Source organism: Megascapheus bottae, chromosome 32, assembly GCF_031878675.1.
Source record: "Megascapheus bottae isolate mThoBot1 chromosome 32, mThoBot2.hap1, whole genome shotgun sequence".
Taxonomy (NCBI): Eukaryota; Metazoa; Chordata; class Mammalia; order Rodentia; family Geomyidae; genus Megascapheus; species Megascapheus bottae.
Window position 1 is genome coordinate 10,166,056 of NC_143540.1, and position 23,526 is coordinate 10,189,581.

Consider the following 23,526-nt stretch of genomic DNA (forward strand, 5'->3'; position numbering starts at 1 on the left):
TGAAGTCCTGGGTTCGATTCTTCAGTACCACATACACAGAAAAAAGCCAGGAGTGGTGCTGTGGTTCAAGTGGTAGAGCGCTATCCTTGAGAAAGCTCAAGGTTAGTGCTCAGGCCCTGAGTTCAAGCCCCAGAACTGGCTAATAATAATAATAATGTAAATTTATTTATTTATTTCTTTGGTCAGTATGGGGCTTGAATTTTGGGCCTGAGCACTGTTCCTGAGCACTGGGTTAGTGCTCTCCGACTTTGAGCCACAGTGCCACTTTTGGTTTTCTGTCTTAATAGACTTTCATTCCTGGGCAGGCTTTGAACCATGATCCTCAGTTCTTAGCCTCTTGAATAGCTAGGGTGACAGGCTAAGCCACCAGAATACAGCTACTGAGTTTTCTTTGTGCTCCAGGTCTACCACTTGAGAGCCATAGCGCCACTTCCAGCTTTCCCTGTATATGTGGTACTGGGGAATCGAACCCAGGGCGTCATGCATGCTAGCCGAGCACTCTACCACTAGGCCACCCTTGCAGCCTGTAGAACCTTTCTCTGCCGAATGCCTTTTATGGGAAAACACTGCTTTCTCACTGGTGGCTACTGTCCTGTTTTAGTGATCACTAAGCAATCTGAAATATCACCTCGCTGAACCCATGGATTAATAGTCCCGAAAGTGCAACATACCTTTCTTAAGTCACCCTGTCGGGTGTCCCCAAAATGTGACTGGTCACATTATATGGGGGTTCCTCCTCCCCCCGCCATCCCCCCCACTTTATCTCTGCTGCTTTGACAAATCTCCCAGATTTTTAGCCAGAACACGACCGAAACATAAGTGGTCTCCAGTTAAGTCCCAGCCACATTCTCCTGTCTCTCCCCACCCACCCCCCCTTTTCCTAGGACCTGCCAGTGATTGATCTATCTCAGAGCTCTAGGAGCTGGGGGACTTAATTTTTCATCAGGAGTATCCTGGAAAGCCAGCTCTTTCTGAGTCTGTGACTTAACTCAACGCCTGTAGCTTTTGATAGGCGGTGATATTTCTGCCATGATTCTACTCCTCATATAAAACAAGGTGGAGGAGACTCTGAGGTTTGGGGACCCCAAAGAATAATCCAAGAATTCTCTTCTCTGCAGCACTGCACTCTGATCCCCCCCCCCCCCACCAAGAAAGCAGGTTCACCTCAAAGGTAAACTTTTAGACAGCCTGGGATGCAATGGTATTCAGTCTGTGGTATATTTTCAGTAGTGCAGGAAATAGACGCCTTGTCTTTTTGTTTTGTTTTGCCAGTCCTGGGGCTTGAACTCAGGGCCTGGGTGCTGTCCTTGGGTTTCTTTTGCTCTACCACTTGAGCCACAGCACCACTTATACCTTTTTTTTTTTTCTGGGTATGTGGTACTGAGGAATTGAACTCAAGGCTTCATGCATGCTAGGCAGGCCCTCTACCACTAGGCCATGCACCCAGCCCCCTGTTTTTTTTTTTTAATACTGGTCCTGGGACTTGAACTCATGACCTGGGCACTGTCCCTGAGCTTTTTGACTGAAGAGTAGCACTTTACCTGTTTGAGTATTTATTAATTAGTTAATTTTGTCAAGTGTGGGGCTTGAACTCTGGGCCTGGGCGCTATCCCTGAACTCTTCAGTTCTACCGACTGAGCTACAGCATCACTTCCAGGTTTTCTGGTGGTTTATTGGTGGTAAGAGTCTCCCGGGCTGAGAGTTTGGCCACGTGGTAGAGTGCTTGCCTAGTATGCACCAAGACCCGGGTTCGATTCCTTGGTACCACATACTTAGAAAAAAGCTGGAAGTGGTGCTGAGGCTCAAGAGGTAGAGCTCTAGCCTTGAGAAAGTCCAAGGACAGTGCTCAGGCCCTGAGCTCAAGCCCCACAAAAGACAATTCAAAAAAAAAAGAATGTTCTTGTTTGCACTCAGCTGTTTTCTACTTCCAGATGAACAGTCAATACACCCGCCGTAACATCTTCTGCCAAAACACCTGCCACGAGCTCAAGCGCTTCTGGGAAAGAGAGATTGGCAAGCAGACATACTACCGAGAATCCGAAGAGTATCGTCTGGGAAAAAGCGCCCTGAGAAAGTAATGACCTCCTTGTCTATTGACTTTCTTTTTGTGCCAGTCCTGGGGCTTGAACTCGGGGCCTGGGCACTGTCACTGAGCTTTTACCACTTTAAGCCACAGCGCTACTTCTGGTTTTTTGGTGGTTCATTGGAGATAAGAGTCTCAGGGACTTTGGTGCCCGGGCTGGTTTTGAACCAGGATCCTCAGATCTCAGCCACCTGAGTAGCTAGGATGACAGGCGTGAGCCACCAGCCCCAGGTTATTTATTCTTATTTATTTTTTTCCCCTTTATAGGAAGTCCAGGCTGGGAATGTGTCTGAGTGGTAGAGTGTCCAGTGGCTCTCCCACTTGAGCCACAGCACCACTTCTGGCTTTTTCTATGTATGTGGTCCTGAGGAATCGAACCCCGGTCTTCATGCATGCTAGGCAGGCACTCTACCACTAGGCTAAACTCTAGGGCCCATCTTTGGGGTATTCAAAACCTAGATATATACCACAGGCAGTGCTCTGAAACCAACAGTTCCAGAAATGAATGAATGCACCGTGGTTTGGTTTGGTTTCTTTTTTTTTCATTTCATGCTATTTATTTCTTTTAAGGCTAAGAGAAGAATGGAAACAGAGGCTGGAAACGAAGCTGAGGTTGCGGAACGATCCAGAAGCAACTGAAAAGCAGCTAAATGTTGCTTGAGTACATTTTGCTGCTTGGACTACAGAGAGCTCTGGCCACTCTGCAGATGGGGTCTCTGGCAAGCCTCTGTCCATCTCCAATACCGTATTTCTTCATCAAGTAGTGTAGCATTCATGATTGCAAACACCCCCCTATTTAATAGAGGCATTTAATATCAAAAGCTATTTAATATCAAAACGCTGTGCAGTTGTGTTTAAACAATTACAGTCTACAGTTTGATTCTAAGTTGTTGGTTGTCTTGTTTTTGTTTTTGGTTTTGTTTTTTCGCCAGTCCTGGGCTTGAGCTCAGGGCCTGAGCACTGTCCTTGGACTTTCTCAAGGCTAGAGCTCTACCACTTGAGCCTCAGCACCACTTCCGGCTTTTTTCTATGTATGTGGTACCGAGGAATCGAACCTGGGTCTTCATGCATGCTAGGCAAGCACTTTAACCACTAGGCCAAACTCCCGGCCCTTGTTTTTGTTTTTGCCAGTCCTGGGGTTTGAACTCAGAGCCTGAGCACTGTCTCTGAGCTTCATTTGTTCCAAGACTTGCGCTCTACCACTTGAGCCACAGCATCACTTCCATTTTTTTTTTTCTGTGTATGTGGTACTGAGGAATTGAGCCCAGGGCTTCATGTATGCTAAGCAAGCACTCTTGCCAGGCACCGGTGGCTCCCGCCTGTCATCCTAGCTACTCAGGAGACTGAGATCTGAGGATCAAGGTTCAAAGCCAGCCTGGGCAGGAAAGTCCCTGAGACTCTTATTTCCAATGAACCTCTAGGAAACTGAAAGTGGCGCTGTGGCTCAAAGGGTAGGGTGGTAGCCTTGAGTTGAAGAGCTCAGGGACAGCGCCCAGGCCCTGAGTTCAAGTCCCAGGATGGACCAGAAAAGGAAAAAAAGAATGGGGAACTCAGGACAGAGCCAGGAAGCCAGAAAGACTGGAGGCTGGAATGTTCCAGCTTCCAGAACAAGTCGTGGGGTTGGGGAACAGTATTCCTGTTGCAAGGCCAGATGTGTTGGATGAAAGGAGGATCTGAACACAGGACAATGACAAGGCCTGAGGAGAAATTTCTCAATAGGAGGGGGGTAGGAGGGGATGAATGGTTTTGCTGAAAACATTTTTTTTTTTTTCCCCTCTCTTAGCCAAGACCTAGCTTAGCTTTCTGAGTTAGTCACCATAAACTAGACCAGTGTCAGTGGTCAAAGCATAGAGGAAACTTTTTATTTGAACACTTCCTGAGCAGGCAGCTTTTTTTTTTTTTTTCTTTCTCTTCTCTTCCCAGCACCACTTTCGATTTTCTGGTGGTTCATTGGAGATAAGAGTCTCACAGACTTTCTTGTCTCGGGCTGGCTTTGAACTACGATCCTCTAGCCTCCTGACTAGCTAGGATTAGAAGCTTTGAGCCCCCAGCTACCGGCTCTCCTGGAAGGATTTTTGTACTCATGAGAATTTCCAGGTCGGGGACTGGAACCATGGAGAAGTATTCACTGCAAGATTTGAGGCAGATGGGGTATGGGGGGGTGGGAGGGGAAGAAGCAGTGCCTGGTGGGGAAACTGAGGAAAGGTGGAAAGGTGGGATTAGGTGCTGTCCTGGCATGGCCCTCTTGCTCCCCCTACTGGCTCGAAGTGGATGTGCAGGGGGCAGCAAATTCTTTTATCTGCAAGTGATTGGGAGCTGGAACAGACATGAAGAGGGTGTCCGGCTGGATCCCAGAACAGCAGATGAGGGTGGGCAGTATAAGAACTTGGCTCCAACAGCCAAGCACTCACCTCTGCCATGCTAGCAACTCAGAAGGCTGGGATCCCAAGACTGTGGTTCAAAGCCAGCCTGGGCGGGAAAGCCTGTGAGACTCTTTTTTTTTTTTTTGCCAGTCCTGGGGACTGAACTCAGGGCCTGAGCACTGTCCTTGGGCTTTTCTCAAGGTTAGTGCTCTACCCCTTGAACCACAGCACCAGTTCTGGCTTTTCTGTATCTGTGGTACTGAAGAATCGAACCCGGGTCTTCGTGCATGCTAAGCCAGCACTCTACCACTAAGCCACACTGTCAACCCTCTTTTCTTTTTTTAATTTCCTGCAACCTAGGTGAGTTGGATCAGAGCTGGGACTCTTGGGGGAAAGGGTTTGTGATTTGCTTCTAGCTTCGTTGTAATAAACTTCCGATGTGAATTCAACAGCACGCAGAGAAGATTGGTTTGCAAAGAAAAAGAGATTTGTTTTTGTTTTTGTTTCAATCAGGATGTGAATCAATAGCGGATGGAAAAAGCACTAGATTCCAAAAGCCATGGTTCTCATCCTCTCCCACACACCCCAGTTGTCAAAAGTTGTCACCATGGCTTTCTGGAAAGAAAGAAACAAAAAAGGGCAATCTTCTCTCTGTGAGCCACCTTGAAGGCCAACCCAGCGGAAATCTGGAAATCCATCTAACCCTTTGGTACTTTTAGTTTTTGTTTGGTTGGTCGTGGGCCTTGAACTCGCGGCCTAGGCCCTGTCCCCTGAGCTCTTTGTACTCACGGCTCGTGTTCAACCGCTTTGAGCCACACCGCCACTTCCAGTTTTCTGGTGGTGCACTGGACAGAAAAGTCTCAGGGACTTTTTTTGCTCAGGCTGGCTTTGAACTGGGATCCTCAGATCTCAGCCTCCTGAGGAGCTAGGATGACAGCGCCAGGCTACCAGAGCGGCCTAGAGTCCCGCTAATCGACAGGCTATGCGATTTTAGGTCTTCTTTCTGGATGTGTCTGTAGCAAGACTAAAGGTACAGGGTTAGAGGTGAGGCTGAGAGGCCTGCAAGCCTGCTTCCCAACAGCACCCAAACCCAAACTAACCCTCAGCCACACTGCGGGGCTTGAACTCAGGGCCTGGGCGCTGTCCCTGAACTCTTCAGCTCAAAGCTAAGCGCCCTACCCATTGAGCCACAGCACCACTTCCGGTTTTCTGGTGGTTCGCTGGAGAGAAGTCTCCCAGACTTCCCTGCCTCAGGCTGGCTTTGAACCCCGATCCTCAGATCTCAGCCTCTTGAGTAGCTAGATGCCAGGTACTAGTCCCTAGTACCTTACACGGGAGTATAAATGGAGGCCGGGGTGGGGAGGATCAGTGGGTAGAGGCCTGGCCTCCATGGCTCACCTCCAGAGTTGTGAGGAGGAAATCGTACAGGCCACCCAGATGCCTGGAATCCATCAAGTCCCGAATCAGGTGGATCTCAGCTCCTAGATGCTGAATCCTGGACACACAGAGAAAGAGAGAGGAGAGGGGCGCCATTGAGAACAGATACCACATAGCTGGGGAAGGAATCCGGAGACGTGGTGGCTTCTGCCTGTCATCCTAGCTTGACTTGAGATCGGAGGGCTCGTGGTTCAAAACCAGCCTGGGCCCAAAAATCTGGGAGAAATCTTCTCTGCAATGAACCACCAGAGCAACCGGAAGTGGTGCTGTGGCTCAAGGGGTAGAGGGCTCAGTTTGGAGCTGAAGAGCTCAGGGACAGTGTCCAGGTCCTGAGTTCAAGTCCCATGGCCGACTAAATGAATGAATGAGATTTGAGGGGTGGGGTGAGCATATATCCCCCTCACTGTAAGTTTGCCCAGTCCAGGGCCAGCCATGTGCACTCACCGGGCCCGTGATACCACGTAGATAAGGAGAGGTAAAAGGTCATCCGTGGACAGCTTGTATTTGTAGCCCATTATTCTTGTCACAGCAGCCTCGATTTCCTCGTATGTCTTCTCCAGCACCTCCAGTTTTTCCTGGGGGTCCACTGTGGTGCTGTAGTTTTGGGGGGGTATAGGGAAGTTGGGTGGGGGGGGTCTTTCAGGTTAAAACCCTAGCCTGGTCACATCCCACCCAGAAGCTGAGGGACTGGAACTCACAGAATCTTCTGCAGACTTTGAGAAGCTGCCAGGAAACATGTCCCTGTTACAAGGGGAGATCTCTGTGGGGGAAATTGTGGGGAGGAGAAGGAGAGTGAACCCCAAAATAGCCACCAGTCATTATCCAGTCCTGTATGATGGCTGAGTTGGGGAAGGCACTTTCCACCTCTCCTGTGGCTTGTTTGCTTGCTTGATTGACTGGTAGATGGATGTATCAGTACGGGGACTTGAACTCACGACCTGGGGGCGTTGTTCCCTGAGCTATTATGTTCAGGGCTAGCTTGGTACCACTTGAACCACAGCTCCAACTGCCAGCTTTTTTTGGGGTGGGGGGAGAGGTTCAATTAAATCTCATGGAGGGCTGGGAAGGTGGCTCAGTGGTAGAGTGCTTGGCATACAGGAAGCCCTGGGTTCGATTCCTCAGTTCCACATACACAGAAAAAGCCGGAAAAAAAAGCTCAAAGAACAGTGTCTAGGCCCTGAGTTCAAACCCCCTGGCTTCTCCTATACCCATAGCTGTCCAGGACACCCTTTTTGATAAGGGGGTTCAGCTCGCCATCAATGAATTTTGAGGTGTCTTCTCACCCGATTGCTTGTCAGCTTGATGTCTTTGAGGGGCCAAAGATAACTGAAATTGTAAAAGAGAGACAGGAGGCTTTCAGGGTCTGAGTTTGGAAGGGTACAACCACCGTAACTTCCGGACCTGGAAATAGGAGCCACGGCTCAAGGGGTAGAGCACCAGGGTCTACCTGGAGCACAAAAGCTCGAGGATAGCACTCAGGCCCCGAGTTCAAATCCCAGGACTGGCGCATGCGCGTGAGCGCGTGCGCGCGCACACACACACACACGCACACACACACACACACGCAAATCGCTGAGGAAGGTTGTTTTCGAGATGGGAATTGAGGGAGGTTCTTGCATGACCTGCACCCAGAACCCTTAAATGTCCCTTCTCCACTCTCAGTCTTAATAGCTCCCGGCCTCAGTAAGTGACAGAGTTGGGTTTGGCCAAATGGACACCAAATCTGAGCGAGGTGGCCAAGTCTTTACTGGAACAAGATGCCAGCCTTCTGTGGAGAGAGCTGGGTCTGGGTTCAAAAGGTACCAATCGTAAGGTGCTAGTACCTAGATCCTAGCACCTAGATCCAGCCAGACCTGAAGTCCTAGTCCTAGAAGGATCAGAGGCCTGCTTTGTGCTGGAGATGGGCCGTGTCTACTCTGAGAGAATGCTAGCTAAGGAGGTGTGGGAGGCTTACTTCAGCAGCGTGGCGTCAGGAAGGAGGCTCAGGCTGGTGAGGCCCTGTTGGTAGAGGCTGTCTTCTCTTTCGTGGAGAAGCAGGTAGAGGGTGGAGAGCTCTGAGTAGAAGCTGGAGAGAATCGCTGGTAGCATCACGCCATGCACCTGCAGGTTTCTGGGAAGAAGGTAAGAACGCTCATGAGTGCCTGAGCCCCCTAAAATCCACGCCTGTCATCCTACCTACTCAAGAGGCTGAGATCCGAGGATCAGGGTTCAAAGCCAGCCTGGGCACAAAAGGACCTGAGACTCTTATCTCCAATGAACCACTAGAAAACCGGAAGTGGGGCTGTGGCTCAAGGGGTAGGGTGGCAGTCTTGAGTTGAAGAGCTCAGGGACAACACCCAGGCCCTGAGTTCGAGTCCCACAACCACCATCACCAACAATAAATAATCCTTATGCCTCTCTGGCAGCGTCCACATTCTCTATCCATGCCCAAGAGAATCACATTCTCTCCCTCTCCCTCCCTGCCTCCCCCTGCCTCGCTTACCCACTCTTCCCTCTTATGCTTATAAACCCAGGGCCTCACATTTTCCTTAGCTTTCTTTCTTTTTTCTTTTGCATACAATGCTGGTCCCCTACCACTTGAACCACACCTCCACTAAAGCTTTTTGCTGGCTCATTAGAAATAAGAGTCACATGGATTTTTTTTTTTTCCTTGCCTGGCTTCAAACCTCAATCCTCAGATTTCAGCCTCTTTTTTTTTTTTTTGTCAGTCATGGGGCTTGAACTCTGGGCCTGGGCGTTGTCCCTGAGCTCTTCAGCTCAAGGCTACCGCCCTACCCTTGAGCCACAGGCCCAATTCCCCTTTTTTAGAGGTTCATTGGAGATAAAGAGTCTCAGGTCCTTTTGGGCCCAGGCTGGCTTTGAACCTTGATCCTCAGATCTCAGCCTTCTGCGTGCCAGTGGCTGGGCTCAACAAAATTGTTCATAGTCTCCATACTTTCTGTCTGTTGCCCTCCCCTCCCCCAGCCCCTCCCCCCCTCACCCCAGGCCTATTCTGATATCTGACCCCACACCCCAGGCCTCTTAGGCAATGGAGTTTATAAGCAAGCTTCTCTAAGCAGGAACAACCTGAACATAGAATGGAAGATTGGCTTTAGGCCCAAAGATGTAGGCTGAAGCCATAAGCCTGGAAATGTCCCCCCACCCCCGTACCTCCTTCCCCCCCCCCACCAGAAACAGCCCCTCTGCTCCTCCAGGTCAATCACCTTGTCTCTTCATCTTCCTCTTTCAAGGTCTGACCTTTGTGGTCCAAAGCTACCCGCAGCAGAGCCCTGAAAACCAACCAGAGCTCATGTCCACAGAGAATCTCTAAGAGTCATCATCAAACACCAGAGCCGGTGGATTCCCTTTCTAGAACCAGCACGGGGTCCCGTGGAGGACGTTCAACACACACGTGGACAGCAGAAGAAACAATCTAGAACGTTCCATGGGTTCATGGCTCAGCCTGGGATAAGAGATGAGGGCTTAAAGGATGGTGGTTGGATAATTAATTAGTATGTGTGTGTGTGTGTGTGTGTGTGCTGTTCTGGGACTTGAACTCAGGGCCTGAGCACTGTCCTTGGACTTTCTCAAGGCTAGAGCTTTACTACTTGAGCCTCAGCACCACTTATGGCTTTTTTCTATGTAGGTGGTAGCCAGGAATCGAACCCGGGTCTTCGTGCATGCTAGGCGAGCACTCTACCACGAGGCCCTCTTTTGAGATCCTTCTGTCCACTGAACCACCAGAACACTGGATTTGGCACTGTGGCTCAAAGCAGTAGAGTGGCCAGCCTCGAGCTGAAGAGTTCAGAGACAACACCCAGGCCATGAGTTCAAACCACGACTGACCAGAAAATAAAATTAAAAAAAAGCTCAAGCCCCACCACCAACCCAAAAGACCCAAACACTCTACCACGTGAACCACAGTGCCACTTCCTGTTTCCTGGTGCTTTGCTGGACATACAGAGTCTCAGCGACTTTCCCATCCAGGGTTGGCTTTGAACCCGTGACCCTCCAGATCTCAGTCTCCTGAGGAGCCTGGAGAACAGGCCAGCAGGTTGAGTGTTCTGGGGTCAGAGTTTGAGGACTCAGTGACATGCTATGAGACCATGGCTTACCTGTAGGCGGCCCAGAGGTCCCGGGCGTGTTGTTTCACCTGGTCTTTGGCCAGGGCCTGAAGGTGTTTACTGGCCCCTATACCTGTATAGGTGGCCTGGAAAGTCAGTAGGAGGGTCTGCAACAGCTTTCCCAAAGGATGCTGGGAGTTGCTCAGAACCTGATCCAACAGGAAAAGACAAGACAGAAGACCCACTCAGGGGCCTGGAGTATGGCCTAGTGGGTAGAGCGCTTGCCTAGCATGCACAAAGACCCGGGTTCGATTCTTCAGTACCACGTGCATAGGAAAAAAAAAAAGCCAGAAGTGGTGCTGAGGCTCAAGTGGTAGAGCTCTGGCCTTGAGAAAGTCCAAGCACAGGGCTCAGGCCCTGAGTTCAAGGCCCAGGACTGGCAAAAAAATAAAAACAGAAACAACCACTCAGGCTCACACCTATCATCCTAGCTACTAAGGAGGCTGAGATCTGAGGATCCAGGTTCAAATCCAACCCAGGCACTAAAATCCGTGAGACTCTTATCTCCAATGAACCACTAGAAAACCAGAAGTGGGGCTGTGGCTCAAGGGGTAGGGTGGCAGCCTTGAGCTGAAGAGCTCAGGGACAGAGCCCAGACCCAGAGTTCAAGACCCACAACCACCAAGAAACCGGAAGTGGAGCTGGGACTCAAAGTCATAAAGCACTAGCCTTGAACAAAACAGCTCAAAGGGCAGTGCTGTGGCCCTGGGTTCGAATCCTCCAACAGACCAAAAATGAAACCAAACACACTCACTCAGGGTTTGGAGCCTTCCAGATTGTTCCCATTTCCCAGATGGAAACACCAAGGCTGCTCACAAATCCAATGGCTTCTTTTCCCTTCCCACTCAGGTCTTTTTCCAGGTGACCCACGCTGGATCCTTTTTACCTCTCTCAGGAAGGGTTGCAAGGCCTCAGGTTCTCGATGTCGTAGTACATCTTCCAAGATTTCTTTCATGTCGTCTGGATGGCCCTTTTGGTGGCTCCTGGGACAGTCACCAGACACTTTTCTTCAGACTTTACTTGGCCCCCCATCCCCGCCCCGCCCTGTGCCTTCTCTGGCCTGCACAAAGTGGGGTTTCCCAGCTCACCTGAGACAACACAGGTTTTCCTGGGACTTTTGAAGACCCTTTGATCTCTGGATGTAGAACCCCAACAAAGCCTCCTGGAGTTCTCCTGGACAGCCCTCATGCACAAAGGCCCAGAAGGGTTCAAAAACACCCTGCCAGTGATTCTCCTTGGGGAAGGCGCCCACACTCAGCTGCCTATAATGGGGAAAAGAAAGAAAGAAAGAAGGCCGGGAGTATGGCCTAGCACACACAAAGCCACGGGTTCGATTCCTCGGTACCACATACATAGAAAAAGCCGGAAGCGATGGTGTGGCTCAATGTGGTAGAGTGCTAGCCTTGAGCTGAAGTGCTCAGGGACAGTGCCCAGGTCCTGAGTTCAAGTCCCACCCCAGCTCAAAAACTAAACTTAAAAGCCAGGCGCGGTAGCTCACGCCTGTCATCCTAGCTACTCAGGAAGGTGAGATCTGAGGATCAAGGTTCAAAGCCAGCCTGGGCACAAAAGGACCTGAGACTCTTCTCTCCAATGAATGTCTAGAAAACAGGAAGTGGGGCTTGGCTCAAGGGTAGGGTGGTGGCCTTGAACTGAAGAATTCAGGGACAACGCCCAGGCCGAGTTCGAGCCCCATGACCACCCCCACCCCTCCAAATTAAATTAAATTAAATTAAAAAGCCTAGGACCAAGGCTGGGTAGTCCAGCAAATTCAGGGAGACCCCAGCTGGAAGAAATAAGCCGTCACCTCTTCCAGGTACTGCTTGAATCTAGAGGAAAGGAGGCTGTGTCAAGCACTCCTTGTATGGGTAGTCCTTTTCCTGTCCAACTGCCAAACCAGCCTTCCAGAACAAAGCCATTAGGGAAGGTGACCTTGCCCTGAAAGGGAAGAAAAGGGGGTCCGAGAAGTCTGGGGGTGGCAGAATTCATTTACGCCTGTCATCGGAACTACTCACGAGGCTGGGATCTGAGGATCACAGTTCAAAGCCAGCTCAGGCAGGACTGGGTGACAGAGGGTGAGCTCTGATGTCTGGCGGTACTCCAGGGGTACCCTAATGTATGTCCCCTGCAGGGCCCCCAAATCCTTGCCAGATCCAACCCCCTCTGTGTTTCCAAGGTTCAAAGGCTGCTTCCTTCTCCCGTATCAATCGGCTCAAGCCAGACTATACAAAGGATAGCGATGCCTGAAGCTGCTCCGTGATGGGGGTAGGGAGTGGGGGGTGGGGGTGGGGGTAGTGGTGGCATGAATTCAAAACTGGAGGCCAGTGAAGGGGACATGAGACAGTAGTCTTGTCCCAGAATCAAATCGGGGCTCCCTGGCAGAATCATCATTATCCTTTGGCTGGGAAGGCTAAACTATGTCAGATAACGTTCTTGGCCCCCGTGGCCTCTGTCCCCGTGGCCTCTGTCCCCGTGGCCTCTGTCTCCGTGGCCTCTGTCTCCGTGGCTTCTGTCCCCGTGGCCTCTGTCTCCGTGGCCTCTGTCTCCGTGGCCCTCACCTTTCCCATGGGTATCAGGTCGTTTGTGACGGTGCCTTCGTACAAGGAGCCATCTTCAGTCAGGCAGATACCTGGGCCCTAGGGAGGAAGCCAGAGAGAAGAGCAAGAGTGGGAATCGGGGAGAAGGATCAGGAAATGGGGTGGGGAGAGGGGGTGGGCACTGGCCATAGAAAGAGGGGCCTTGAGCCCTTGTCCACCCCGTGCCCAACCCCAGGACTGTGTCTCAGCTGGGCACAGTGGCTCACGCCTGTCATCCTAGCGACTCAGGAGGCTGAGATCTGAGGATCAAGGTTCAAAGCCAGCCAGGGCACAAAAGGACCTGAGACTCTTCTCTCCACTGAACCTTTAGAAAATGGGAATTGGGCCTGTGGCTCAAGGGTAGGGCGGTAGCCTTGAGCTGAAGAGCTCAGGGACAGCACCCAGGCCCAGAGTTCAAGCCCCAAGCCCCACAAAATAAATAAATACATAAATACATAAAAATTAAATGAAGTGAGAGTCTCTCCCTTGGCCTGTTAGTGCTGTACTCAGTGTTTCTTATTATGGAGGTTTTTCTTTTTTCCTTTCTTTCTTTCTTTCTTTCTTTTTTTGGTCAGTTGTGGGGCTTGAACTCTGGGCCTGGGCGTTGTCCCTGAGCTCTTCAGTTCCAGGCTACCGCCCTAGCCCTTGAGCCACAGCGCCACTTCTGGTTTTCTGGTGAGTAACTGGAAATAAGAGTCTCATGGACTTTAGTGCCTGGGCTGGCTTTGAACTGGGATCCTCAGATCTCAGCCTCTTGAGTAGCTAGGTTTTTCCAGCTGGGACTTGAACTCAGGGCCTGGGCACTGTCGTTGAGCTTTCCACCCTGTCTGACCCCACCTACCGCCATCTTGTCTTGCTGGAAGGTGCCCTGATAACAGATGCCAGCCTGAGAAATCACAATGCCAGGACCATGGCGCTGGTCGGCCTGCCACATGCCAATGTAACGCTCGCCCCTGGAGAAGCGGTAAATCAGGCTTTGTCCCCCAGAATCTCAGGGTACCGAGCTGGCCAGGGGAGGGGATACAGTGCCTGAATCTACTCAGCTCAGACTTGGGGTGCAGGAAAATTTGGGGTGAAGACAGGGGAAACATGGGGGTGTAGGTACTTGATAGATCTGAAGGGACAGTAAGTCCTTTAGAAGGCTGAGGGGGCCAGGAGCTGGTGGCCAGCCTGGGCACTAGAGGATGTGAGACTTATCTCCAGTGAAACCACCAGAAAACTGGAAGTGGCGCTGTGGCTTAAGGGATAGGGCGGTAGCCTTGAGCTGAAGAGCTCAGGGACAGCGCCCAGGCCCCGAGTTCAAGTCCCACGACCGACCAAACCACAAAACAATTCTGAGTCCCCAGAGGACAAGTGGAGATGAATGCTTACCTGTCATTGTCATCTTGAACACCAAAGCCACTCCTCTGGCCTTTCTCCCAATGGCCTGTGTACCTAAAAGCCTGGGGGACGCTGTCCAGAACCCCAAATCCATGCCTCAGGCCCACCTGGAAGTAGCCCTTATAGATGTCACCTGTGGCATACCTGGAAACAAGAGTCCCAAACTAGCTGTCCCCTCGAAGACGGCCCCCTCACCCCCTGCTACAGCCCCTCATCCACGGAGGTGACCTACTCGCACATGCCGTAACCGCACATGTGGCCCTTTCGCCAGTGGCATTTGTAGCAGTCGAATTGGTCTTCGGGTCCCCGGGGCAGCAGGTGAATGCCAAAGCTAACAACCGCAGGACAGGATGGGAAGAGAAAAGTTGAGCTGTTCACATCCCACTTCCGGGGTCTTCCACAGGAAAGGGGGGGTGGGGGAAGAACCCCCCTCCCACACCACCTCCCCCCCAACATGCCCAGAGTTACCCCTGCTCCAGGCCCTGGTGGAAACCTCCCACAAAATTCCGTCCATCTGGCCATTTCAGGGTTCCCCTAGAACGGACAGACAGAATGCCTTCATTCTCTCCTACACCCCAATCCTTTGGCATAACTGTGCTTCTTGGGGTGCTTTTCCTATACCCCAAAGACAGACCTACTCTACCCCTGCCCCTGGCCCTGTCTGCTCCTTCCCCGCAACTCCCAAGCCAGTGTTCCCTTTTTCCCTTGGCCAATAGGAAGCTCAGACTCAAACTCAAGCTAAACTGCTAAGCCAATCAATGGGAATATTCTTTTCCTGTTCCTCCAGAGGAGACCAGGGTAAAAGGTCACTCACTTGCCATGTGGCTTGCCTCTAAACCAGTCACCCTCGTAGGTGGCCTGGCACAGCCGTCCCTCTTGTTGGAAGGTATAGGTTGCCTGTCGGGAGTCTAAAGGCCCATCAGGATCCAAGCCTGTTCCCAACATGGGAAAGTCTTTGTTTCCCCGCAGGGCCTGGCACACAGCCAAGGTCATCTTCCTCCTCCAGATCGCCTGATTAGGAGTGAGACAAGGGTGAGTGGAAGGAGGAGGCCAGAAGAGGTCACAGACTTTGAAGACGCCTTCAGGAATGGCTTGCTCCAGGTCCCATGTCTTCCTCACTCCCTCCCCTCCCTGACCCCAGTACGCAAATCATACTAACCAGGTTCTTGGGGTCCCTGGCACACAAGGAAAACACTTCTTCGGGGGTCACGATGTGACACACACACCTAGACGGCAGGCAGACAGCATAAAGAGGCCCTTTTACCTCCTTGTCAGGTTAGGGGGGGAAGGGCAGGGAGGGGGGAGAGGCAGGTAATATGGGGGGGTGGGGAGGACGACGACGACGACGACGAGAGACACATCCACAGAAAGGCCCACTCACTCCTTCTGCCCCGATTCTACCCACACCAGCTTCAGATCGAAAGTGCAGACATTGTGACCCTGGAGAAAGAGACAGACCAAGGTCACCTCAAAGTCCAGGCCACCTCACCTGCTCTCTCTGGTAAGGTCATCCTCAAAGACAGCCCCCCAGAGAGGGTCCTAATTTGGGGGGGGACTGTCTATTGTCCCCACCATTCACTTGGGTGGACAGGCCTGGGGTCCCGCCTCCCTGCAAGACAGCTGCCAGAATGTTCTAGAAACTTCTGGAAGCTTCTACAGCCACTGTTAAGCCTTTCATGTAAGACCCTCCCCCAAAAGACCATGCTTAAGGGTTCCTAATTCTCCACTGTGTCATGTCCTAAGTTTGTCCCAGACTTCTTTTATCCCCTCCCTCCCTCCCTCTGTGTCTCTTGTCTCTGTCTCTCTCCCTCCTTCCTGCCATTCTGCCTTCCATCCTGCTTTTCGTCGGTTGTGGGATTTGAACTCAGGGCCAGGGCACTATCCCTAAATGTCTTCAGCTCAAGGCTAGCACTTTGAGCCACAGCATCATTTGCAGTTTTCTGGTGGTGCAGTGGAGAGAAGTCTCACGCGCTATTCTGCATGGGCTGGCTTTGAACCAGCGTCCTCTAGATCTCATCCTCCTGAGTAACTCGGAGGACAGATAATAAACCACAAATGCCTGGCTCCCCTTTTTCCCTTTCCAACCTGACCTCAGAACCACCCCCCACCCCACCCCATGGGTCCCAAGATGTCAAAGTCAGTGTCACCCCACAACCTGAAGCAGGACTAGGGTGTCATCAAAAAGTAGCCCACGTTCAGCCCGAAGAGGTGCGACTGTCACAGGGACATCTTGACTGTCGAGCAAGAGACGGTGACCAGGGGTACACAGTGTATCCTGGGGGGGGGCAGAAAGAGGGAGAGGGGGGCTGGGAATTCAGCCTAGTGCTAGAGTGTTTGCCTAGCATGCATGAAGACCCGGGTTCGATTCCTCAGTACCATAGAAAAAAGCCAGAAGTGGTGCCGTGGCTCAAGTGGTAGAGCGCCAGCCTTGAGAAAACCCAAAGACAGTGCTCAAGCCCTGAGTTCAAGACCCAGGACTGGCAAAAAAAGAGAAAAGAATAGCAATCATATCCAGAGTTCAAACCCAGAGTTCCAACCCCAGTAACAACCCCCTTTCCCATCCATACACACATAGGGAAACTGAGTCAGGCATGAACAACCAGCAGTCCTCTCGTCTCTGCACCCCACCCAGACCCCCAACTCACCCTTAGTCGGCTGCTCAAAGTGTCCCAGAGACCTTGGGTGGCCACAGCTTGATCCAGCGCCTGTGACATGAACGACTGCAGGTCCCCAAAGAGACTAATGGCTTTCATCACCATCTCCTGGGAAGAGTGCTCCTGCCACAGCGTGCGAGACAGATTGTGAGGGTTGTTGTTCTTGCCAGTCCTGGGGCTTGAACTCAGGGCCTGAGCACTGTCCTTGGACTTTCTCAAGGCTAGAGCTCTACCACTTGAGCCACAGCACCACTTTCAGCTTTTTTCTATGTATGTAGTACTGAGGAATCGAACCCGGGACTCTGGGCATGCTAGGCAAGCACTCTACCACCAGGCCAAAGAGTCCACTGGAGATGAGAGTTTCATGGACTTTCTTGCCTTTAGCTGGCTTTGAACTGGGATCCTCTGATCTCAGCCTTCTGAGTAGCTATCAGACAGCCTTCTGTGGGGAGGGTGGGCAAGGGGGAAACTTCCGGAGGAAATCAAAACCAAGGCTAGCAGCATCCGTGGCTCTTATCTGTATTCTAACCACTCAGTTCCCTGAGACTCTTCTCTCCAATGAACCACCAGGAAACCGGAAGTGGTGCAGTGGCTCAATGGGTAGGGCACTAGCCTTGAGCTGAAGAGCTCAGGGACAGCGCCCAGGTCCTGAGTTCAAGTCCCACCACCGACAATAAAAAAAAAAAAAAGAAAGAAAGGAATCAGTACAGCTATAAATCCACGCCCAGAAGAGTATCATGATCCAGTTTGGTAGGGAGTCTTCTGAGTCTAGGCTGGGATCCCCTCAGCCTAGCCCCATCTTTCTTCTCCCTCTCCCCATCCCCATACCAGGCTCACCTCTTCCAAGCGTTCCCTTAGGCGCAAGAGAAGGATCAAGTATTGTTGTACATGTTGGGCAAGAGGCTGGTGGAGGGCCTGAGCCAACATGGTGCCCAATGAGCCCTCGGCATTCCCGCCTGCCAGGATCTGTCGTAAGGCATTCCTCTGGCCTCGCCAGTACTCACTGTGTGTGTAAAAGGGGGGACAATATGCCATCCTTATCCTCCTCCCCAAGGCCACGCCCCTTGCTTCCTGTCACTACCCAGGTTGACCAGTTGTCTCTCCCTCCCTCCCCATCAATCTCCTGTGTCCAAGTCATAATACCTGTTATTCTAAACAACCCCCCCATACCAAAGACAAATAACCACTCTAGGGTCCGTCCTCCCCTCCCAGCTTCAAACTCACCTCCTCCTTTTTATCACCCTCTGGAAGGCGGGTACGACAATGCAGTTTGTATAGGACTCGATATACCTACAAGTGACACAAGAGGTCTCCAGCAAGGCCTGACACCCCACACTCCCCACCCACCACCTCCACTCTAACCTGAGCCTCTGGGGTCCAGGAGGGGTAAGGGGGAAGGTTCCCCAGATTCCATCTTTTTTTTTTTTTATTTGTGCCAGTCCTGGGTCTTGAACTCAGGGCCTGAGCACTGTCCTTGGATTTTCTCAAGGCTAGAGCTCTACCACTTGAGCCTCAGCACCACTTCTGGCTTTTTCTATGTATGTGGTACCGAGGAATCGAACCCAGGTCTTCATGTATGCTAGGCAAGCACTCTACCACTAGGCCAAACTCCTGGCCCTGTGAGTCTATTTCTTTTTGGATAATGTCACCCCTTCTCACTCTTCCTCCCCCCACCCCGGGGTCCCAGCCTGTCTCAACAGATCCCATCTCACTCTCTGTGAGCCTTCTGGATTTGATCAGGCTGGCCTAGCAGCAGCAGGGTCTTCAGGCTGCAAGATGGATTTTGCACCCTGCGTTGCAGCGAATGGAGGCTCTGATCTGTCACCTCCCACAGGTGTTGGGTGCACTCATGGAGCCGGTGCAGGAGCTGCAAGAATTCCCTGCCTCGGGGATCTGAAGACGACTCTGGTTCTACTGGAAACAAAGCCACACACAATGGAACTCAGAACCATGGTCCAGGTTTGGGATGGAGTTCTGGGGCTTGAACTCAGAGCCTGAGCTCTGTCCTTGGGGATTTTCAAGACTACAGCTCTACCACTTGAAACACAGCACCCCTTTTTCTTGCGTATGTGGAACTGAGGAATCGAACCTGAGTCTTTGTGCATGCTAGGCAAGCACTCTACCACTAGGCCAAACTCCCAGTCGGTTCATCTTAAATAGACTCAGGAGATTGACATCTGAGGATTGTAGGTAGTTTGAAGCCAGTCTGGGCAGCAAATTCTGTAAGACTCTGACAGCCAATTAATCAGCAAAAAAGAAGGAGGAGGAGGAGGGGGAGGAGGGGGAGGAGGAAGAGAAGGAGGGGGAGGAGGAAATAAGAAAGAAAATAAGAAAGAAAGAGAAAAAGGGAAAGAAAGGGCCAGAAGTGTGGCCTAGTAGTAGAGTGCTTGTCTAGCATGCATGAAATCCTGGGTTCGAGGACCACATACGCAGAAAACACCAGAAGTGACACTGGCTCAAGTAGTAGAGTTCTAGCCTTGAGAAAACTCAAGGACGGTGCCCAGGCCCTGAGTTCAAGCCCCAGGACTGGCAAAACAAAAGGGGGGGATAGCAATACAACTAATTATACTCGACTCTACTGTGGCTTAGAGTACCAATATAAGGACTTTTGTCCCCTGCGGGGGGGGGGGTTCTCCTTCCCTGCTCTCTCAATATCTAGATTTACCTTCAGAGAGAAGGGGTTGCAGAATAAGGCTGTCGATTCGGGCCAAGGTGGCTGAAAAGACTTCCTCCAGCTGAAACAGAGCTATCTCCTCAGAGGAAGCCATAATCCACTGTTTCCAACTCTCCTGCAAAGAGAGGTGAGCAAGCAACTGGCTTGAGTAAGACACATGAGCATGGAGCCAGGAGTGTGGCCTAGTGGTAGAGTGCTTGCCTCGCATGCATGAAGACCCGGGTTCGATTCCTCGGTACCACATACATAGAAAAAAAGCCAGATATGGTGCTATGGCTCAAGTGGTAGAGCTCTAGCCTGGAGAAAGTCCAAGGACAGTGCTCAGGCCCTGAGTTCAAGACCCAGGGCTGGCAAAAAAAAAATAATAATAAACCCATACAAAACTACTTTGTGTTCCATGCTCTCTCCCACCTTCAGGCTTCTCTGGTCATCTGGAAAGGAAGTTTCTAGACTATCCACTGGCCCCTGTAATGCTCCCTTGCTGGGGCCAGCTGAGGGGGTGCAGGAAGCGAGATTAACAGACTCAGAACTGCCAAAAGAAGACTCTACAAGCTCAACGTGTGTGTGTGTGTGTGTGTGTGTGTGTGTGTGTGTGATGGAAGGGTTGACTAAACTCACTGTGAGGGTTTGAATTCAGGTGCTGGTCCTTTAAGTTTTGCCACCCAAGTTTGGCACTCTACCATTTGAACCACAGCTCCATTTGTTGCTTTTTGGTGGTTCATTAAAAATAAAGAGTCTCACAGACAGGCTGGGAAGTGTGGCCTAGTGGTAAGAGTGCTCACCTAGCATGCACAAAGCCCTGGGTTCGATTCCTCGGTACCACATACACAAAAAGCCGGAAGTGGTGCTGTGGCTCAAGTGGTGGAGCTCCAGCTTTGAGAAAGCCCAAGGACAGGGCTCAGGCCTTGAGTTCAAGTCCCAGGACTGGTTTTTTTTTTTTTTTAAAAAAAGAGCTTCATAGACTTTGGTACTCAACCTTCATATTCAATTTTGGCTTGATTTTTCTCTTGCTCAAATGTGTGACAGGCTCACGCCTGGCATCCTAGCTACTCAGGAGGCTGAGATCTGAGGCTCTTGGTTCAAAGCCAGCTCAGACAGGAAAGTTCATGAGGCTCTTACCTCTAATGAAGCACCAGAAAACCAGAAGTGGTGCTGTGGCTCAAGTGGTACAGCGCTAGCCTTGAGTTGAAGAGCTTAGAGACAGTGCCCAGGCCCTGAGTTCAAGCCCCACAAACTACCACCACCAACAAACAAAAATTCAGCCACAGATTTCAAGTTCCTGGGATATTATCTATCTCTGCCCAAGGGATTCTGCAGTCTTTGGAGTTGGGATGTGCTGTCAGAGGTGTCTGGCCTTTCCCAAGAAGACCCAATTCTACGCTTCCTGTTACCCAACAGGCCTACGTAAGATAGGACGGGCCTGTTAGAATGAAGAGAATAAGCCTTGGCAAAGAGATCTAGATTACAGATACAGACAATTGGGGAAGAAAAAGAAAAAAGACAAAATGAGCTGGGAGTGTGGCTTACTGGTAAAGAGCTTGCCTAGCATACACGAAATCCTGGGTTCGATTCCCCAGTGCCACATACACAGAAAAAGGTGGAAGTGGCGCTGTGGCTCAAGTGGTAGAGCTGTAGCCTTGAGCAAAAAGTGTCCAACCCAAGCCCTGAGTTAGGACCGGGGCGGGGGGGGGGGGTGAGGAAAAAAAAATATATATAAATATGTTTATGTCTATCAATGTAGCTACTCAAGAGGCTGAGAGTCTAAGGAGGTTGAGATCTGAGGATCGAGGTTCAAAACCAGTCCAGGCACTAAAGAACGTGAGACCCTTATCTCCAATTAACCTCTAGAAAACAGGAAGTAGGGCTGAGGCTCAAGGGGTAGGGTGGTAGCCTTGAGCTGAAGACCTCAGGGACAGCGCCCAGGCCCAGAGTTCAAGCCCCATGACCCATCAAAAATAAAAAGGAAAAAATAAAAGGCTGAGAGCTAAAGGATCAAAATTCAAAGCCAAGACTGGGAAAGAAAATCCCTAAGAGAATTAATCACCCACAAAAGTCCCAAAAGAAAGTATAACTCAAGTGGTAAAGCACTAACGAGGCTTGAGAAAAAAAATAAAATTAACCACACACACACACATTCTTTTTCTCAAATGATCTGAACTTGGAGAGTGAAAGGTTTTTTGCTTGTTTGTTTGCCAGTCCTCGGCCTTGAACTCATGGCCTGAGCACTGTCCTTGAGCTTTCTTAAAGACTAGTGTTCTACCACTTGAGCCACAATACCACATCTGGCTTTTTCTGCATATGTGCTACTGAGGAATCAAACCCAGGGCTTTGTGCATGCTAGGCAAGCACTCCACCACTAGGCCAAACTCTCAACCTCTGTGTTTTGGGGTGTTTTTTGTTATTGTTGTTGTTGTTGCTGTTGTTTTGCTTTTGTTTTAAGCCCAAGACTCCTGGACTGTCTCTCCCAGATTCCCAAACATGGAGAGACTGTAAAAATAATAGCAGACTTGGGTTGGGCAGGTGTTCACCACAGAGAAGCCAAAGCGTGGCTAGCTTAGGCACATACAAAAAACAAATGGGATGGGGGTAGGGGCGGGGTGAGGGTCTTAGCCCTCTCCAAACCTATCCTAAAGGGGGGTACAGGGTCTCATAGGACTTACAACTTGGGGGGGGGAGGTCCAGATCATAGTAGAGAGGGGATCATCAGAACTCTGGCCCAGAGCCCAATACCCAGACATGCCTGCCACACCTTTCCTGCCTGGGATTTCTGTTGTTTGGAAGGGTGAGATTCTAGGAGGGAGAGACAGGAAGAGGAAGTACTGAATATCTGGCTGTAGCCCCTCCTCAGAGGTGGTGCAGGGGGAACACAACAGTGGACTCTAGGTTAAGCTCAAGCAGCCTAGAAGAGGCCAGGCAAGAGGTCAGGCTGAGAACCCCCCTCCCTCCCCACGCCCTGGTTTGAGGGGTCCACCCATCAGCTAAGCTTGCAAGATCGGAGGATCGGAGGTCAAAGCCAGCCCAAGCACTTTTCTTTCCAATGTACCACCAACAAAACGGCCACAAGTGGAACTATGGTTCACGTGAGAGCTCAAGGACAGGGGCTGGGAACGTGGCTTAGTGGTAGAATGCTTGCCTAGAATGCATGAAGCCCTGGGTTCGATTCCTCCATGCCATGCACACAGAAAAAGCCGGAAAGTGGTGCAGTGGCTTAAGTGGTAGAGCTCTAGCCTTGAGAAAGTCCAAGGACAGTGCTCAGGCCCTTGAGCTCAAGGCCCAGGCCTGGTGACAGACAACCCAAGTGCTGAACCTGTGGTTCACAGACCATGTGAGTCACACCCCAGAAGTTCTGGCACCACCAGGGGTGGAGGCCCAGATGGAAGTGGCTGGCTGGTTGTGGCCTGCACAGGTGAGTCACCTCCTGTCACACTGTGGAAGGTGGTCTGTCCCCCGGAGGGGGGGGGTGTGTGTGGTCTCTGCCCCTCTCAGGCTGGATGGAATTCAGGCCCTTCAGCCTCACCTCCTCTTGGCGACTCCCTGGCATTTCCTGGTCACACTGGCACTAAAGACCTTTCTTCTGGCTGCCCTGGAGTTTCCAATACAGGCAGTGGGGAGTGCAGGGATCTCCAGGGTCCCCCCCCCCTTTGCAAAAAAGTGGGGGTGTCCCAGCTACTCCTCCTTCCGCCTTTTTTCTCTTATCCTAAAGGTCTCCCCATCTTCTGCTCCCAGTCCCCCCTCCCAATCCCCCTTCTTCAGTCGACTGAGCTTCCAGCCCAGACTCCAACGTGGGGGGAGGGGGCCATCGACACCTATTTATTTATTTATTTTTTTTTTTTAGGCTTCTCTCGCCCTGACAACCAGCGGTCTCCTCCTTCTGGCCCCAAGGGGAGGCAGAGAAAATTAAAAATAAGGCTCCGGGTAGGGGTGTGGGGGGTAAACTCCCAGCAGGGCCGGCCTGAGTGTCCTGGGAGGGGGCGATCCCCCGCCTCGCTGCAGAGGGGTGCGGAGACCGGAGCCCGCCCCGCTCCCGACCCCACTTCCATCACACCTGGCGGCGGGGAGCTCCGGACGGCGGATCCCGCCCCACCCGTGTCCACTCTTACCTGCGCGGCGCGGCGCTGCCGGAGCCCAAGCGCGGCCGCTTCGCTGTGGCCCCCCGCGCCTGGAGTTTGGCGTCGGCTCCGCCCCTCCAGCCTGGACACGCCCCCTCCGGGAGATCACGCCCTTCCCCATTGGCCGTCCCTCCCAAGTGGCCACGCCCT

General features: G+C 51.5%; 2 protein-coding genes across 3 annotated transcripts; one reads left to right on the forward strand and one right to left on the reverse strand.

The window, feature by feature from the left end:
- The first annotated feature begins 1,017 nt into the window (after positions 1–1,017).
- Fam240a (family with sequence similarity 240 member A) lies at positions 1,018–2,883 on the forward strand. Its single transcript, XM_090323156.1, has 3 exons — positions 1,018–1,171; positions 1,932–2,074; positions 2,654–2,883. Exons 2-3 carry the CDS (start codon positions 1,932–1,934, stop codon positions 2,742–2,744), a joined length of 234 nt encoding a protein of 77 aa, XP_090179282.1. The 5' UTR covers positions 1,018–1,171; the 3' UTR covers positions 2,745–2,883.
- Positions 2,884–4,911: 2,028 nt separating this feature from the next.
- Als2cl (ALS2 C-terminal like) lies at positions 4,912–23,444 on the reverse strand. Of its 2 annotated transcripts, XM_090323710.1 has the most exons (26): positions 23,368–23,444; positions 19,259–19,382; positions 18,306–18,504; positions 17,818–17,883; positions 17,431–17,596; positions 16,585–16,716; positions 16,095–16,214; positions 15,321–15,379; positions 15,099–15,165; positions 14,754–14,950; positions 14,408–14,473; positions 14,172–14,270; positions 13,931–14,083; positions 13,401–13,512; positions 12,542–12,619; positions 11,791–11,921; positions 11,075–11,248; positions 10,873–10,969; positions 9,978–10,135; positions 9,087–9,152; positions 7,838–7,993; positions 7,167–7,209; positions 6,582–6,643; positions 6,328–6,477; positions 5,845–5,941; positions 4,912–5,470 (listed from the first exon to the last, which is right to left on the reverse strand). In XM_090323710.1, the coding sequence occupies exons 2-26, from the start codon at positions 19,359–19,361 to the stop codon at positions 5,372–5,374; spliced, it is 2,850 nt and encodes a 949-aa protein (XP_090179836.1). In that variant the 5' UTR covers positions 19,362–19,382; positions 23,368–23,444; the 3' UTR covers positions 4,912–5,371. The 2 variants fall into 2 exon arrangements, with proteins under 2 accessions (XP_090179836.1, XP_090179835.1); XM_090323709.1 differs by lacking the exons at positions 4,912–5,470; positions 5,845–5,941; positions 6,328–6,477 and having other exon boundaries at positions 6,480–6,643; positions 18,306–18,507.
- Positions 23,445–23,526: the final 82 nt, after the last annotated feature.

Coding starts and splice junctions, on each gene's coding strand:
- Als2cl (XM_090323710.1), bottom strand. CDS start 19,361: ATGGCTTCCTCTGAGGAGATAGCTCTGTTTCAGCTGGAGGAAGTCTTT. Junction 14,271..14,407: donor CACCAGGGCCTGGAGCAGGG/GTAACTCTGGGC, acceptor TGCGGTTGTTAG/CTTTGGCATTCACCTGCTGC. Junction 14,084..14,171: donor TGCGGTTACGGCATGTGCGA/GTAGGTCACCTC, acceptor TCTTGTTTCCAG/GTATGCCACAGGTGACATCT.
- Fam240a (XM_090323156.1), top strand. CDS start 1,932: ATGAACAGTCAATACACCCGCCGTAACATCTTCTGCCAAAACACCTGC. Junction 2,075..2,653: donor GGAAAAAGCGCCCTGAGAAA/GTAATGACCTCC, acceptor ATTTCTTTTAAG/GCTAAGAGAAGAATGGAAAC.